General features: G+C 40.7%; 1 protein-coding gene across 1 annotated transcript in view; it reads right to left on the bottom strand.

Moving 5' to 3' along the window:
* ASXL3 (ASXL transcriptional regulator 3) overlaps positions 1 to 17,287 on the bottom strand; it is a 124,081-nt gene that overhangs the window by 96,350 nt on the left and 10,444 nt on the right. The window contains exon 2 of the mRNA XM_070747706.1: positions 135 to 217. Coding sequence (XP_070603807.1) covers positions 135 to 217 — 83 coding nt within the window. The remainder of the gene's footprint in view (positions 1 to 134; positions 218 to 17,287) is intronic.

Here is a 17,287-nt window from a genome sequence, read left to right as displayed (position 1 = left end):
ATCTATGTAGCATTTGCATTTCATTCATCAGAATTCTTTTCTAATCAATGACTCATAAACAATATGGTATTGAAGTAGAAATAAAATCATATCCATATATGCAATAATAGAGATTAAACTATATAAATACTGACCTTGTTTCTTTCAACCCTTCTTTCTGAATTACTTCCAATATTTGCTTTGCAGTCATTGGTGAATTGGGATGCTTTTCCAGTGCCTAAAAAGAAAAATATGCAAAAGAAAGTATAGTTATCAATTTACAGTTTAATTATTTTGTTATTATGTATTTAAAGGGTTTTTTAAAAAAATGAAAAACTACATTTTCTGTTAACTATAAAAGCAGTCACAGCAGCATAGTTAAATCTATTTATATCAATTAATATTTAATATTATTTAATTAAATTTAAATAAATTAATATTAATTTAAATATTAAATATTATTTAACAATTTGTTCTAATATCACTGTATCATTTTCTTTTTCCATTGTTTATTCTATTGTTCCTTTATATATATCAGGAGAAGCATCTTAGGGAATTGCATAGAAAGATTCTCACATAGCAAAGAATAAAATATGAATTTTATGTACACATAAAATACATGATTTATATTATATACATGATTTATATTATTTATATTTATGACATGCATGTATGTATGTGTGTATAATGATAATTTCATTATCAGTAAAAATATGTTACATACATACATACAATAAAATTCAAAAATTATATTTAATAATAATAATATTATAATAATAATAATAATTTATTAGATTTGTATGCCGCCCCTCTCCTGTTTTGTTTAGTTCCATATATGAGTAAAAATGGTTCTGTCCTGAACTATACATTCAGGACATACAACATACATTTATATGTTGGTCTTTGACTGCATTATTTCTCACTCAACATTTCAAGGAGGGAGGGAGGGAGGGAGGGAGGGAGGGAGGGAGGGAGGGAGGAAGGAAGGAAGGAAGGAAGGAAGGAAGGAAGGAAGGAAGGAAGGAAGGAAGCCCTGTCTACTACCTGGTCCATGCCATCAGTCGCTTCAACACTCCCCATCTTGTGCTTTCTATTTTACATCCTGAAGTCATTTTAACATATTTTAGTAACAGAATGTGAAATAAAGTAGCAGGCATTGGTGAGCTGGAGCCTGCTTCTACCAGATCACAAGAACCAATTATTAAATTTTCTAGAATTTCACAGATTGATTGCACACCAACACTGACTTAGGTAAGAGAATTATGAGAACTGAGAACAGGGCTTCAGTCTCCTAATGGTGAGGCACTAACAACGGAGCCAGCAGAACCAGTTGTTAAATATTTATTAGCTACTACTGGATATAGGGAATACATGAGATTGGTCATGGATCGTTCTCATTACTACATATGAGTCCCTCTTTATGCTTCTTGATTAACTAGATTAACAAAATATTTCCTCAAATTTGTGGTACTCAGAGATGCTGGGTGCAAAGTTTAAGTAGCTTGGGAATTCTTGGGCCTCACCCAAATCACTGAGGGTTTGACTTGCAGTGGTGATTATACGTTGCATGTATTTTTGTCTTTGGACACAGATGGGATTTAAGAATACTTCTCATAGATTGATCATTCTGATTGTTTTTTTTTAATATTCCATAGTTATTTCCTTTGACAGGAAAGTATGCTCCATTTGATTATTTTGCTCCAAGCACCGGAGGGACTCTACAGACCTCAGTGGGCACTTGGGGAAGATTCTGAAGATAAAGTACAGAGTTCAACTGGGGTTTTAGTTGCTTTTGTGATGAGTGAGCAGAGGCAGACTTGAATCAGATTGTTTCTGATGCTTCTCTACACATAGTTTCTGGGGCTACCTTTGAAAAGCAGAATGCAGCTGCTTGAGCAATCATGGGCTTTCCCAAAAATGCCCATGTTACACCAACACTCCGCAGTCTGCATTGGTTGCCAATCAGTTTCCGGTCACAATTCAAAGTGTTGGTTATGACCTAGAAAGCCCTTCATGGCCCCGGACCAGATTATCTCAGGGACCGCCTTCTGCTGCACGAATCCCAGCGACCGATTAGGTCCCACAGAGTGGGCCTTCTCCAGGTCCCGTCAACTAAACAATGTTGTTTGGCGGGACCCAGGGGAAGAGCCTTCTCTGTGGTGGCCCCAGCCCTCTGGAACCAACTCCCCCCAGAGATCAGAATTGCCCCCACCCTCCTCGCCTTTCGTAAGCTCCTTAAAACCCACCTCTGCCGTCAGGCATGGGGGAACTGAGATATTCTTTCCCCCTGGGCCTCTACAGTTTATGCATGGTATGTCTGTATGTATGTATGGTTTTTATAATAAGGGTTTTTTAGTTGTTTTATTATTGGATTGCTACATGCTGTTTTTATCATTGTTGTTAGCCGCCCCGAGTCCACGGAGAGGGGCGGCATACAAATCCAATCAATCAATCAATCAATAAATAAAATAAGATTCCCAAAGGAACTTTGGGGAGATGAAACAGCACATATATAGAGTATCCCTCAAAGAAGATGAAGGATCTTACCAAATACAACAGGCTTCAATGGTGACAAAAGCAGCAAAATACTGTACAGTTATTTTCCCACTGTGATTGCATCTATGGATTGCCCTCTAGTGACTTTCTGTCCATGAGTTCTGAAGATCTTTCTTTCCTCCTTCAACACCTCACCATGGTCAAGAAGACTTGTAAGCCTCTCTTGAGTGCTTTTGGTTGTTGAACTGTGATGTTATGTTTTATGATATTGACATATATTTTAATGTTTGTTTTTGCTGATTTTATGCTTTGGGTATGTGTCCTGAGATGCATATTGATTGGACAGCTATATTAAATATAAACAAACAAACTTTATCCATGAATTTATATTTAATATTAATGCATTCAAACTACATACATACTCTTGTATGAGAAGAGCAAATCTAACTGAGGCTTGCAAAGTAGATTCTCATAATGGGTCATAAATCATTAATGATTTAGTAATATAATTATTGAGTTACTAATATATCCAGTGTTACTAATACAAAGTAACATGAGCCAAGTGATATTCATATAATTTTAAATTATATGTTTTGGATTCTAAGGATTTGATATTCAGTCTGTAGTGTCTCTTTTCCTTTTTTTTTTAAACCCCTGCAATTTACTGTAAAATGCTTCACTTGAGAATCTGAATAATTATTCTTCCCACCTCCTTGAGTAGGGAAAACATGTTTTTTCTTCCACAGAGAAGGAGTAAAAGATCTTTCATTCTTACCCTTACTCCTTTTTGCATGAAGGGGACTGCAGTATAGTGATGATTCAGGAGCAAGTCATGTTATCTTTGATCTCATCTCAAAACATGAATTTGTTTTACTACTCTTAAGATAGATAAACATATAGATTTATCTCAGCTTATTTTGGTAGAAGTGAAAATATCTGTAAATGTACTGTATGAAATGTACTGTATTTTTCAGAGTATAAGACACACTGGTACTTACTACCATATGTGGTGGACTTGCCCAGAAACAAAAAAAAATTGGATTATGACTCAAAAAATACTAAAAGAGATACTGCAGTATGAATTAGAATTAAAACCTGAGACTTACTTATTGGGAATTAAAGGTCAACACGAAAATGCTAATTATTACTTAATAATACATATATTAACTGTGGCTCGACTAGTTTTTGCTCAAAACTGGAAAAAAGAAAATGTACCATCAGAGGATTTATTAATCAGGAAAATACTTGAATGTACAAAATGGAGTAAACTTACTTTAGAATTATGGAATAAACAGGACGAAGAATACTATATCGTGCGGGGTAAATTTTATAATTGGATTGTTGGAAAGAAGGAAGTAGAATCATTTAAAAACTAAAGGGGGGAAAAAGGAGAAACCGAAGATTCAGAAATGTAATTGTAAATATGTTTTTCACATTTGATGTCTTTGTTGCACATTGCACATTACAAAAGAAAAAGAAAAGAAAGACGCCCTGGAGTATTAGACGCACCTCAGTTTTGGGGAGAGAAAATGTGGAAAAAATAATCTGCCTACCAGATATTGTCTTTAGTCAGCTTCAGCACATTGGTTTGCTGGTTTTGAGCCCAAGTGCTTGCTTTTTACCCCCTGGTTGGTGATTAAAAAACAGTTTCTAAACTAATAATAATAACAACAGAGTTGGGGGGCATCTTGGAGGTCTTCTAGTCCAACCCCCTGCTTGGGCAGGAGACCATACACTACTTCAGGCAACTGGTTATCCAACATCTTCTTAAAAACTTCCAGTGCTGGAGGGAGCAGCAATAAAAGAAGCAAGCAAAGGGAAGATCGCTTAGCTAGCAAAGCATGGAGGATTGTGTTAGCACGTTAGGGCTAAAAAAAAGCTACATTTGGAGCACAGTGGTACCTCTACTTAAGAACACCTCTGGAAGACACAGCTTGGGACATGCTGCATTGTGTGCCAGGAAGAGCAAGATAATGCCACTTTGGAGTTGAATGAAGACCAGTCTGAGGAAGAGACTAGAAATCAAGCATCAGGACTGACAGAGCTAGGAAACATTCAAGTCAAGTCATGATGGACCAGATTCTGATCCTCTCTTATCCCTAAAATACTTCGCATGGAATGTCCAGCAACGCAAAGACATTTAATGTGATTGATTGCCTATTTTTGATGAACTTATCTTCTTTTATGTACATTGACAGGATCTGCATCAAGACCAATTCCTTGTGTGTCCAATCACATTTGGCCAATAAAATTCTATTCTATTCCTATTCCTATTTTATGGCATTCCCATCTTTGGTTGCCATTACACGCTGAATCAAGGCAATAAACAACATAAACTGGCAGGATTAGGGCAGGGAAACCCATCACTCACCCATGTAGGGATGGGATTAACCTCTTCCCTTCAGGAAGGACAAGATTACAAACATTTTCATTATAAAGAGCATTAAGTAACACTTCTGTGATAGAGTTTCCCAAAATCTTTTATAGCTGCTGCAGTGTTGGCTACTTCTTGTTTCTTCCTGGGGAAAAAGATACAGGAGAGGACAATGATGCAGCTATACGGGACGTGAATTTAATGCATGTGTGATCCAGCCAACTGTATTACTTCTGCTGTGAAGCACCGATTTAGAACATAGAGAACACAGAACAATAGTGTTGGAAGGGTTAATGGCTTTTGGCAGCACACCCAGGCTTTCAATTAGCTCAAACAGCTGCTCTTAGTTTCCCTCTCAGGGGCTGCATTTGCTTTGGGTTGACTTTTTTTTAAAAGAGGAATGGCTGTTTTAAGTTTTCTACATTGTTTAGTGGTTCCTGGCACTGTACTGTTGGGGTGTACTTCCCTCATTCTTTTTGAAAGCCTCTAGTGATGACAAGCTATTCCATTGGATGATTGATTTCACCCTTAGGAAATTTCTCCTTGGTCCTAGGTTGCTTCTCTCTTTGGTTAGTTTCCACCCATTGTTTCGTGTTGTGTCTTTTGATGTTTGGAAACTAGTCTGACTCCCTCATTTTTGTAGGAGTCCCTCAAATTTCCCAACAGAACCATTAACTTATCTCCAGAAGTTGTAAATGCTCCAATACTGGAAGTTTTTAAGAAGAGATTGGATAATCATTTGTCTGAAGTGGTGTAGGGTTTTCTCTGGAAGCAGGGGGTTGGACTAGAACAGGGGTCACCAACCTTTCAGATGCCAGGGACCACTACATCCATAATTTTAAATCCTGTGGATCACTAATATGATTTGCCTAATGAATGGCTGTGAAGGCATGGCAAAGTGATCATGTGATTTGGTGGGTGTGGCCAACTAGGTGTCATTCACATTGAGGGCTGCCTTGCCAGCCTTTACTTGCCATTCCTTGCTTGCCTGTCTAGGCTCCTTAGGGCCTCAATGGGAAGCAATTGATTGATTGATTGATTGATTGATTGCATAGATTTGTGTGCCGCCCCTCTGCGAGGACTTGGGGTTGCTGCTGGAGCTAAGCAGCCACCATGAAAAAGAGTTGGCAAAATAGCTGGCTCAGTTCAAGTTGGTTCCCATCAAGAAGAAGGCTCACCAGGAGCTCCTCACTAAGGACCAAGAGCATAGGCTTCCCAAGCAGATGAAAGACCTGTAGGAGTTCTTCAAATGACAGCCCTTGGGCTGAGATGGTTAGCCAGTTCCAGATTATGATGCAGTCCCACAGGAACAAGGTCCTCTGGCTCTTCACCACCAGTGGCACTTCCCTCCAGCCTTCACCCAAAGCCCCACACCAGGAGGCTGAAATAGACCTCAAGTCAGAATTTCTCCCCCACTCTCTGCAGCAACACAAATGTTCATTGCACGTATCCAGCCCAAGGGCTGTCATTTGAAGAACCCTCAATTAGTGCAATATAAAAAATGCAAATAATTTTTCTGCATACTGCTAAAATTTTCTTCTGGACCACCAGTTTGTGACCTCTGGACTAGAAGACCTCTAAGATCCTTTCCAACTCTATTATTCTATTCTATTTTAACTATAGGAATAGTGCTATTTTATTGTGTTATTTTATTTAGAGTTGGGCTAAGGAGAAATTTCCTAAGGGTGAGACCAATCAAGTTGGTAATGCTCACCCAGTCATATGACCAAGCCATGCCCACAGAACCAGTAGGGAATTTTTTTGGATTTAACCCCTGGATATGACCCCAAACAAACCAGGGGAGCCCAAATATGAAGGTAGGTTTCTGGCTCACAAGCCAGGTAAATGGGCAATTTTTTTAGTAATTGTTCTCTAGTTCCCATACCCCACCTTTGGGAATGCTCACCCTAGAACCAGGATAATTAGCAAGAGGATTGTATTTACATTAATTGGAGAGCAAGGGATTACAAGAGAGTAAGCAGGCACACAACAGGGAACACATTTTGAAAGGAATGTTTTGGTTTGTCTTAAGAGGCAAACAAAAGCCTTTATTGTGAAAATGATTAGGATATTGTCAGTGTTATGTTCTAACCAATTAAGGTCACAGAGCTGAACTTGTTAACTTGTTGCTAATACTTTTTAGGGATTATGCCCGGCTCAGAAAGATGTATATAAATGTTAACTTGTTGCTAGTACTTTTTAGGGATTATGCTGCAGCTCAGAAAGATTTATATAAATGTATATACCGTATTTTTCGCTCCATAAGACACAGTTTTTTTCCTCCCAAAGTAGGATGAAAAATCAGCTGCGTCTTATGGAGCGAGCTGCGGGCATTTCGGAAGAGAAAAGAGCCCGCAACACCGGGGGAGGCAGGGGGTCCCGTGCCGCAAAGCAGCCAGAGAGGCTCCCGCGGGGGAAGAAGAGACTAGGGGCCTCCCCTCGGAGGCGGGCGGAGGAGGGGCAGGTAACGCGCACCGCTGCAGGAGGGATGAAGAGCCGAAGCAGCCCCCCGTCCGCCCAGCTGCCCGTCCGGGGATTTGGCAGCGCAGGCCGCTGGGCCCTCCCGCCTGCAGGATCAGCTTCGACAGCCCCCCCCACTCGCCTAAAGGCCTGGCCGGGAGCCCGCGGGCTCGCCCCAAAAGCGCCTTCACAGCCGCCGCCGACCTCTTCCTCGCCCACGGAGTGGCAGGAGCAGGCCGAGCAGAAGCACCCCTGCCCCGCGCCGGAGAAGTCGCCCCTCCGAGCCCGACGTTCCAGGCATATGCGGCAGGAGCGAAGCTCGCCCACCCGCGGCCCGTTGCGGTGCTGAGCGAGTGGGGTTGCTGGCGCCGCGGTTCACTCCTGCCCACCCGCCCCCACCCACCGGTCCCTCTTTTTTCCCGCCAGCACTCCGGGCGGCGGTGGGCACCTACCGGGCAGGGCGAGGAACCGGGATGATGCTCTGCCCCGCGAGCGCCTCTGGGACTGGAGGACAAACCCCCCCCCGCCCGCCCGCTCGCTCGCTCGCTCCCGCTGCCGCACGGTGCATGGGGCCACGCTGCGCCCTCCTGGACAGCCAGGGCTGCAGGGGAGACGTTCCGTTCCGGGGCCGGTGGCGGGTTTCGAGCGCCGCCTCCGTGGAAGAGCACGCCGCGACTTGGAGCAGGAGATTGAAACTCATTAAATTCTCTTTTAACAGTGATAGCTGCTAGCTACTTTATGTAAGATGCTGCCTGGCATTGTCATACAAGTTATTATTTACCCTTGTATCTGAGCTTTAGTAGAAAGTCAATTATATTTAACATCAAAATGATCCAAGTGAGATGTTGCTTGTTTGTATATTTTCCCAATTCCCCTAGGGCAGTGTTATTGTAATAAATATTTTAGCCTACTTTTTGGCTCAAAATATTTTTTTTTCTATTTTCCTCCTCTAAAATCTAGGTGCGTCTTATCAGCAGGTGCGTCTTATAGAGCGAAAAATACGGTACATTGATTACAAAGTTACTTTATTACACACATTATTTGCTTTTACACTGATTCCTATGGGAAAAACTGCTTCTTCTTACAAACTTTTCTACTTAAGAACCTGGTCAGGGAATGAATTAAGTTTGTAAGTAGAGGTACCACTGTATAAGGTTATGAGAATCTTATAAGGTTTGATCTAGGCAACAATTAACTGTTTAGCTGCAGCTGAAATCTCCAATCTTGTCCACTTAGTTCTATTTCTCCTTCACCCACTGATCCAACGAAGTGCTTTCTGGGTTTTGATTATCTTTACTTTCTCACTCACTCAGTCACTATTCGTCCCCAACATCCCCTGATGTTCCTGCAGCTCTACCTGGTCACTTTTACCCACCATCTGTCCCTTCACTTGCTGATTCCTCAGTCTTCCTCCCTCTCTTTATTTCATGGTTTCATTGTAATGTATTGTTGTGCCCTTTTTTTACTGTTTTTTTTACCTTTTAGTCATAACAGTATGAAACCATTAGTCATTAAGTCACAGAATTGAATATTGCCTCACAGAGCAATTACATTTATTTGTTTGACACGGATCAATTTTTTTACTTAGTGTTCAGAAACTAAATATGACAAATCAAGATTCTGAATTAGAGGCAAGTACAGAGATAAACCATTAAACTCAAAGATCTGTTTCCTAGCTGTCAGTGGTATGTTTGTTAAATGCTTAATGGTTAGCTTTCTGACAAAAATCATCCATCACCTTATGACATTTATCTTCCTAAAGTAAGATAGAAAAGGCATCTGCAAGTTATTCCATCGCTTGGTATGAGACATTAATATATTTTAAATCAGTTTCTACAGTCCACCAAATAGAGAAATACTATGTTTTGATGCATTTTCTGCAGCTACTCATGAAAAATGTTAATGATAATTTTTTAGTACAAGAATATTGGCCTTGTATCATTTATGCAGCTAAGATCCTTGGTTCACATTTCATAGACTGCTTTATTTATCATCAGAATAAAGGCCATCAAAACTGAATGAAGTCTGAAACCTGATTCTATCTTGAATTATTCTGTATCAATATAATATATGACATAGCACATACATATGGAAGAAGCTTCACATATTGGAAAAGAATCCACTTATACTCAAGTTACAGGAATTATTGAAATAATAATAATAGGCTTAAAGTAACATAAAAGAACTTACTGAGCAATGAAAATGCACTCAGCATTATTCCAGTGCTGGAAGAAATACATCACATTCTAAGTCTCTCTGATAAGCTAAAAATAGCCTAAGCTGCATTTACTGGATAAGAAATTATTCCCCAAAATAAATACCTGCCACCTGGGAGAGCGCACTATCTTACTTTCACTGAAAGGAACTGAAGCCCTTGCTAAAACAAAGGGCAATTACAGACCCCAGTAATAAGAACAAAAGTTGCTACAAAGATGTAAAAAGCAAAAGTGTTGGTTATGACCTTTAAAGCCCTTCATGGCACTGGACCAGAATATCTCCGAGACCGCCTCCTGCCGCACGAATCCCAGCGACCAATTAGGTCCCACAGAGTGGGCCTTCTCCGGGTCCCGTCAACTAAGCAATGTCGGTTGGCGGGCCCCAGGGGAAGAGCCTTCTCTGTGGCGGCACCGGCCCTCTGGAACCAACTCCCCCCGGAGATTAGAACTGCCCCTACTCTTCCTGCCTTCTGCAAACTTCTTAAAACCCACCTTTGCCGTCAGGCATGGGGGAATTGAAACATCCCCCCCCCCTGGGCACGTTGAATTTATATATGGTATGCTTGTGTGTGAGTCTGTTAGTTTGTGGGGGTTTTTAAATCTTTAAAATTTTAAATTGTTGATTACTTATGATTTGTCTTTTACATGTTGTGAGCCGCCCCGAGTCTTCGGAGAGGGGCGGCATACAAATCCAAGTAATAAAATAAATAAATAAATAAAAATAAAAAGGAACAAGTGACAAAAGCATTCATCCTGATGTTGCAACACAAAACTGTCCCTTATGTACTTCCATTACATGTCACAACACGAGGACAAAAGGAGCTAAACCTGTGCTGTGTTGTCACAGAATATATTTCATTATATTTATTTGTTTATTGATCTATCTATCTAATTTATATAGATGCTCATCTCACAAGTGACTCTGAGCAATGTAGTTAGTTATGAACATCACTGGCTAAAAAGGATGGATCTGACTGAATTTTGAGGCTTGGCTTTTTAGCGGGAGCGCTTGGCAACTGACACAGCACCCAAACCAGAACACACCACACAGCCAACCACCACGGAAAACGTAACCCTACCATACATAAAATGGGTGTTGGAAATTACAGCCAGGGTTTTTCAACTTCTAGGAAAAGCAATATCCTACAAACCCACAGCCACACAGTGCCAGGAATTATTCAGAACCAAAGACAAGATACATAAGGATGAAAGAAACAATGTAATTTACAAAGTCAACTGTAACAATTGCAATCAATTCTATGTGGGACAAACATCAATTAAAAAACAGAATCCATACATACCAGCTGGCAGTCAAACGCCACAATCCCTAATCTCTACCCACACTGACACCAAATAACACCAATTCGATTGGAGCAATACAAGAATCATCAGCCACTCTATTACTCGCCACACAACTGAGGTTACTGAAGTCTGGTACACAACAGACATATCAACATTCGACCAGGCTATGAACCCCTCAGAATTCAAATCAACTGCACAATCAGAAAAGGTACTGACCCTCAAACAACCCACATAACCCACTCAACCAGTAGTTCACCTCCCAATGATTCTCACTTGACATGACCTCCCCATCACAAGACCCTCATCTGACATGATCTTCACATCACAAGACCTACTGACCACACAAAGCCTTTATAAGCAGAGCATGAACACGGCATCTCCTTAAACTTCGTTGGAAGATTTATTGTTTATTAATTGGATTTCAATGCTGCCCCACTCCGAGGACTCGGGGCAGCTCTCGACATATAAAATATACAATACATTAATCCAATTAACTAATTAAAAATCTAGAACCTCCCCCCAAAAAACCATTATATTGATGTTCTATCAATATAATTTTTGTTCTATTAATATAATTATATCAAACCAAATGTGTTTCTTGTGAATCAACTAGTAAGGCTGATATTAATTACGAATTCGTTAGTATTCCTGACCTCTAATTTGTAATCTGAGTTTTTTAAAAAACCAAGTTATAATTAGGAGTATCCATGCAAGTTATAAAATCTCACATAGGTACATGGAAGAATTTAAATGTTTAGAAAAGAATAGGTTAATAAAGAAGAAAGTTATTTCTTCAGTTGCATGTTGCCAAATATGGATACACCACTGTCTCAAATAAATGCACAAATAATCTTGTTAAAAAAGTCTGCTGAAGGATAAATGTGGCATCCAGAGTTGTCTGTAACCAATGGAGGATGGTAGAATATTGGACAAAAATGTTCAGAGTGTAATAGACAGAATATACACAAAAATAAACACAGAGATATTTAGCAATGAACTGTTTTTGATTCTAACAGAAGCGCTGGCTTTCTAGATTCCAGGTGTAAAGTTAGGTATTTACATTACTTGGCCTAAAAAAGGCTTTAGACTGATATTCAACATTTAAATACATTGGTTATTCTTGACTATCAATCCCAAGCCTTTATTCCTCCCACCTTTTTTCAATTTCTGGCAGGACTGAAAGCTGACATAACATTTCACAAATCTGATGGAGTAATAAAAGTCATACCTGCTGATTTGTAGAACATTTACGAACCAATATTGAAAGATAATGTTTCATCAGACACCCAAAGTTAATGCTTCTAAAATGCCATATGATTGCAAGCTACATATTTCGTGGCTGCATTTAGTGTTCTGAGTCACCTTTCCCTAACCTGATATGAATGGCTATGCTCTCCGGAAAGACAAGAATTCTCAATAAAAAGGCAACAAGAGACAGCTGCAAACTTTTCATCTTGCTTCTCCCCAATTAATTCACTCAGATACCTGGATGATGAAGTTAGGATTCTTGTTGTGGTTAGCTCTGGCCCAGCTCCTGCCCCAAGGACTGTGGATGTGGGGGAGACATCCACATGCTGCAGGCCTGTTTTGCCCCCCCCCCCGGTGGAATCTGCTGATGAAGGCTCCTCTGACCAAGAAGACATGAGTGACAGGGAGGAGGAGAGTGTGACAGACAGCTCAGAAGAAGATCAATTATCTAGCTCCTCCTTGGATTCAGAACAAGAGTTAATGATACAGCCACATATGCAGAGAGCGATGCATAGGCAACAACGACTGAGAGATTATTATCAAAGAAAATGAGGCCACCTGTGGTTGGGTGGGGCTGTGGTAATTAGTGAGGCTGCTATAAATAGCAGCCTGTGGGTTTGGCCATTGTGGAGGATTATCTGATTGTTGTGTTTCGTGACTGCTTTACTGACTTTGACCTTTTGTGTGATTTCCGCCCGCCCCCTTTGAAACTAAACCAGAGCAAAGTGTTTCACTTTGTGAAAGAAGGACTGTGAATTGCCTCACAGCTGCAAGCTAAGTATCACAGAACTGATAAGGGACTTGTACAAATTACCAGTTTGTTTGGAGACAAGTGTTCTTTGCTATACCAAAAGAGGGCTTAGTTTAAGTGAATTTTCATTATAAAGAACATTGTTTTGCATTTTCAAACGTGTGTGTGTCTGAAATTTGTACCTGTGAATTTTTGGGAGGAGTCTACCAAAGAGCCCGACAGAGCAGATTCTAATGTTATCCCTTAAAATCCTGTTTTCCCCAAAATAAGATATATCCTGAAAATAAGCCCCATCCACAAAATAAACCCTACTAAAGAGCCTGTGCAGTCGACTGGCCACCCATTCCATCTTTTTGCTCGCAGTGATATCGCTATGAGGCACAGAGGGGTAGAGCCACCTCACACACCTTGTACTGGATTACCTCAGGGTCCCTACAGCCAGGCCATCCATGCTCCAACACCTACCTGCCACACGGCGGCAGCACCAACAGCCATGTGCAGCAGGAGTCGACGTGGCCTCAGGCCCACTTCTTCGGCTTGCTCACAATGGAGCAGGAGGCTGAGTAGCGTGCTGGTATTGGTGCCGCAGGCTCAAGGTGAGGCATGTGTTGGGGTGTGGATGGCGTGGCTGTGGGGGCCCTGTGGTAAGACAGTGTGTGGCATATGGTGCAGCTCCATCCCCCAGCTCATGGTCACAGCACCTGTGTGTTGTTTATCCTCCCGCTCTGTTTTGGCCATGAGCAAGCAGAAGAAGTGGCCCAGTGGCCATGCAGGGTTTTGCTGGATGGGGCTACTGGAGCTGCTCTACCCTCCCTACCTCATGTCAGAAGGACTAGCACACCACATCGCCCCCCCCCCCGCAAGCAAGCAGAAGAAGTGGGCCTCCTGGGGGAGAAAAAAGATATCCCCTGAAAATAAGCCCTAGTGCATATTTTGAGGCCCAAAAGAAAATAAGACCTGCTTTTATTTTGGAGGAAACATGGACAGGTTGGAGAAAAAAAGTTGACAATGAGAAGAAGGCAGAATGGGGGGGAAAGCCAAAAAATTTACATGTTTCTTCCTACTTCGGGATAGTTAAAGGTACAGATATTTACTGTATAATTGGAGGCAAAAACCAGGCAATTCAGTTTACAAAAAAATTCTCATTAGAAGCTTCAGTGGAAAGAAGGGGTAGCTTGTGTGTTTTCAAAATAGTGGACAAGATTGACAGAACCTTTTACAAAATATTCATTTACAGGATGACAAATTAGGTAAGTTGTTTCCTTTTGTCTCTTTCAAACCTTTCAAGATGCTGTTTGCCATTTCAATTTTTATTTCTTGCCTTTTTCCTCCCAAGGCAAAAGTTTTCTTGTTTTCTTTTTTTTTTATTTTTAGGAATATTTTCGGGCATAGCCCACCTTTTTAATTAGAAACATAGAAACATAGAAGTCTGACAGCAGAAAAAGACGTCATGGTCCATCTAGTCTGCCCTTATACTATTTTCTGTTTTTTATCTTAGGATGAATATATGTTTATCCCAGGCATGTTTAAATTCAGTTACTGTGGATTTACCAACCATGTCTGCTGGAAGTTTGTTCCAAGCATCTACTACACTTTCAGTAAAATAATATTTTCTCATGTTGCTTCTGATCTTTCCCCCAACTAACTTCAGATTGTGCCCCCTTGTTCTGGTGTTCACTTTCCTGTTAAAAACACTTCCTTCCTGAACCTTATTTAACCCTTTAACATATTTAAATATTTCGATCATATCCCCCCTTTCCTTTCTGTCCTCCAGACTATACAGATTGAGTTCATTAAGTCTTTCCTGATACGTTTTATGCTTAAGACCTTCCACCATTTTTGTAGCCCATCTTTGGACCCGTTCAATTTTGTCAATATCTTTTTGTAGGTGAGGTTTCCAGAACTGAACACAGTATTCCAAATGTGGTCTCACCAGCACGCTATATAGCGGGATCATAATCTCCCTGTTCCTGCTTGTTATACCTCTAGCTATGAAGCCAAGCATCCTACTTGCTTTCCCTACTGCCTGACTGCACTGTTCACCCATTTTGAGACTGTCAGAAATCACTACCCATAAATTCTTTTCTTCTGAAGTTATTTTCAATGTTGAATATTTTCAATGTTGAAATGTAAGTGGAAGACAGAACCCTGGAGTCAAAAAAGAAAGTATCAGTATCAGGATTTCCAAAGGGACGATATGCTTGTGTAAAATTAACTTTAACCTAAAATTAGTAATTGTCCATTCATATTTTATTAACATAACGTCAAATGTTAGCTGATTAATATAGTAATTACCATATTATTGAAAGAAAAAAAATCATTCTCCTTCAGCTTTATGCTTTTAAGGTAGGACTGAAAGCACATCAAAATGTATTTATTAATAATGCTTTATTATAGCTGTTACTTGCAAATGAAGAATTTACAGATATCTCCGGTGATTCTTTCATCATTTTCTAACCACTGGTTATTATGCAAGTGTAAATCACTCAACCTTTAAATGAATTGTCAGTTTGATTCAATGAGTACAGTAACATAAAAATAGATATGTACTGATAGAAAAGAATAATTGTAGCTCAGGATTGAACTATGGAATCCTTGATGCTCTCTGAGCTTGGTTATTTTCTTGCAAACATTTCATTACCAAAATACAGTGGCACTTCTATGTAGCTGCCATAGCATAATGTTAGATAGGATTTGATATCTGGACTTCTGACATAAATGCCTCATACACTCCGACTTCATTAGCCAGAATAGGACTGAACGTAAAAACCACATAAGATAAGTCTGCATTTCTGGTGAACTCTGCTTGAGCAAGTGACTGGCCATAAAGCGGTTCAAGGCAGGTCTCCTCGAATAACAAGAATGTGTCAGCAGAATGAGAACTGTGTGATTAAAGGATGCATATTTACATTTCCTGGGGTAAACGGGACGAAGGCAGCGATAATAGGCCTTGCTTTGTGGTAAACAGGAGATAGCTTTTCTAACAACAAAAGGTCCCAGGAAATCGGCCATGAGAGACATTGTTTAGTAGAAACTGGTTACGTGCCATATGTAGATAGGAAGGACTCGGAAGTTGTGTCATATCTTAGAGTTACGTTATTGGATGTTTGTATACCACTTGATATGTACGTATAATCCTACCCAATCTGCATATTCCCCCCAATAAAAGGAAGTGCACGGCTCAATACTGTGTCATTTCACCCGGAGAAAAATGTGTCCAAGTTTTCTTTCTAGGATTCGCATTCGTGAGTGACCCCCCCCCCATGGCTGGGGTTGCTCTAAGTCCCTCTGAAGACATCGTTCCCCTCAGGGACTTTGCAGCACCCTCACTTCTACCTAAGAACGCCTCTACTTATGAACTTTTCTAGATAAAAACCAGGCATTCAAGATTTTTTTGCCTATTCGCAAGAACCATTTTCCACTTACAAACTCAAGCCTCCGAAACTGTAGCCTGAAAAGGCCGGGAGAAGCGTCAGTGGGGCCTCTATAGGAATCTCCTGGGAGGAAACAGGGCCGGAAAAGGTGGGGAGAAGCCTCTGTGGCAGACTTGGCAAGTGGCGGCCCAGGGGCTGCATGCAGCCTGCCCGCTGTCTGTGACCGGCCCACGGAGGTTGGTCCAACCAGGAAGGAGAATTGAGGGAGAAAGGAAGGAGAAATGTAGGGAGGAAAGAAGGAGGGAAGGAAGGAAAGAGAAATGGAGGAAGGAAGAAAGGAAGGAGAAATGTAGGGAGGAAAGAAGGAGGGAAGGAAGGAAGGAAAGAGAAATGGAGGAAGGAAGAAAGGAAGGAGAAATGGAGGGAGGGAGGAAGGAAGGAGAAATGGAGGGAGAAGAAATGTATAATATATAATTATATATATATAAAATATATAATATATAATTATAATGTATAATTATAATATAATTAACTCAGTTCTACCCAATAATATACAGTATTGGGTAGAACTGAGTTAATTATATTAGTCCGGCCCTCTAAAGCCATCCCAATTTCTCATGCGGCCCCCTTGCAAAATTAATTGCCCACCCCTGCTCTGTGGGGTCTCTCTAGGAATCTCCTGGGAGGAAACAGGTCCTCCACCCTCCCTGTGGTTTAACTGAATCAAGCTGAAGCATAGGTGGGTTCCTCCTGGTTTGGACCATTCACCTGAACCGGTAGTGACCCCACTGGTGATGTTATGATGATGTCACGGAATTGGCTCAGTCAGAGCCAGGCTGTGGGCACTGCCATTTAAAAAAAAAGATCTATTTTATTTTATTTTTTTGGAATTTTTCTTTCTTTCTTCTGAACATGCACAGAGGCTGAATTTCTGGCACTGCACATTTGTCGCCATCTTGTTTTTTGCCACTGCGCATGTGCCCATGAGGCTTAGCCACGTGATACAGGAGGAATCTAACTAGCAGCGGGGTAAGTTAGAACCCACACTTGAGCTGAAGGTATCTAATTCAAAACTCACTGAACTGCA

The sequence above is a fragment of the Erythrolamprus reginae genome, chromosome 3 (genome assembly GCF_031021105.1).
Source record: "Erythrolamprus reginae isolate rEryReg1 chromosome 3, rEryReg1.hap1, whole genome shotgun sequence".
Classification (NCBI taxonomy): domain Eukaryota; kingdom Metazoa; phylum Chordata; class Lepidosauria; order Squamata; family Dipsadidae; genus Erythrolamprus; species Erythrolamprus reginae.
Note: the sequence above shows the minus strand (reverse complement) of the source record. Positions and strands in the feature narration are given on the sequence as shown.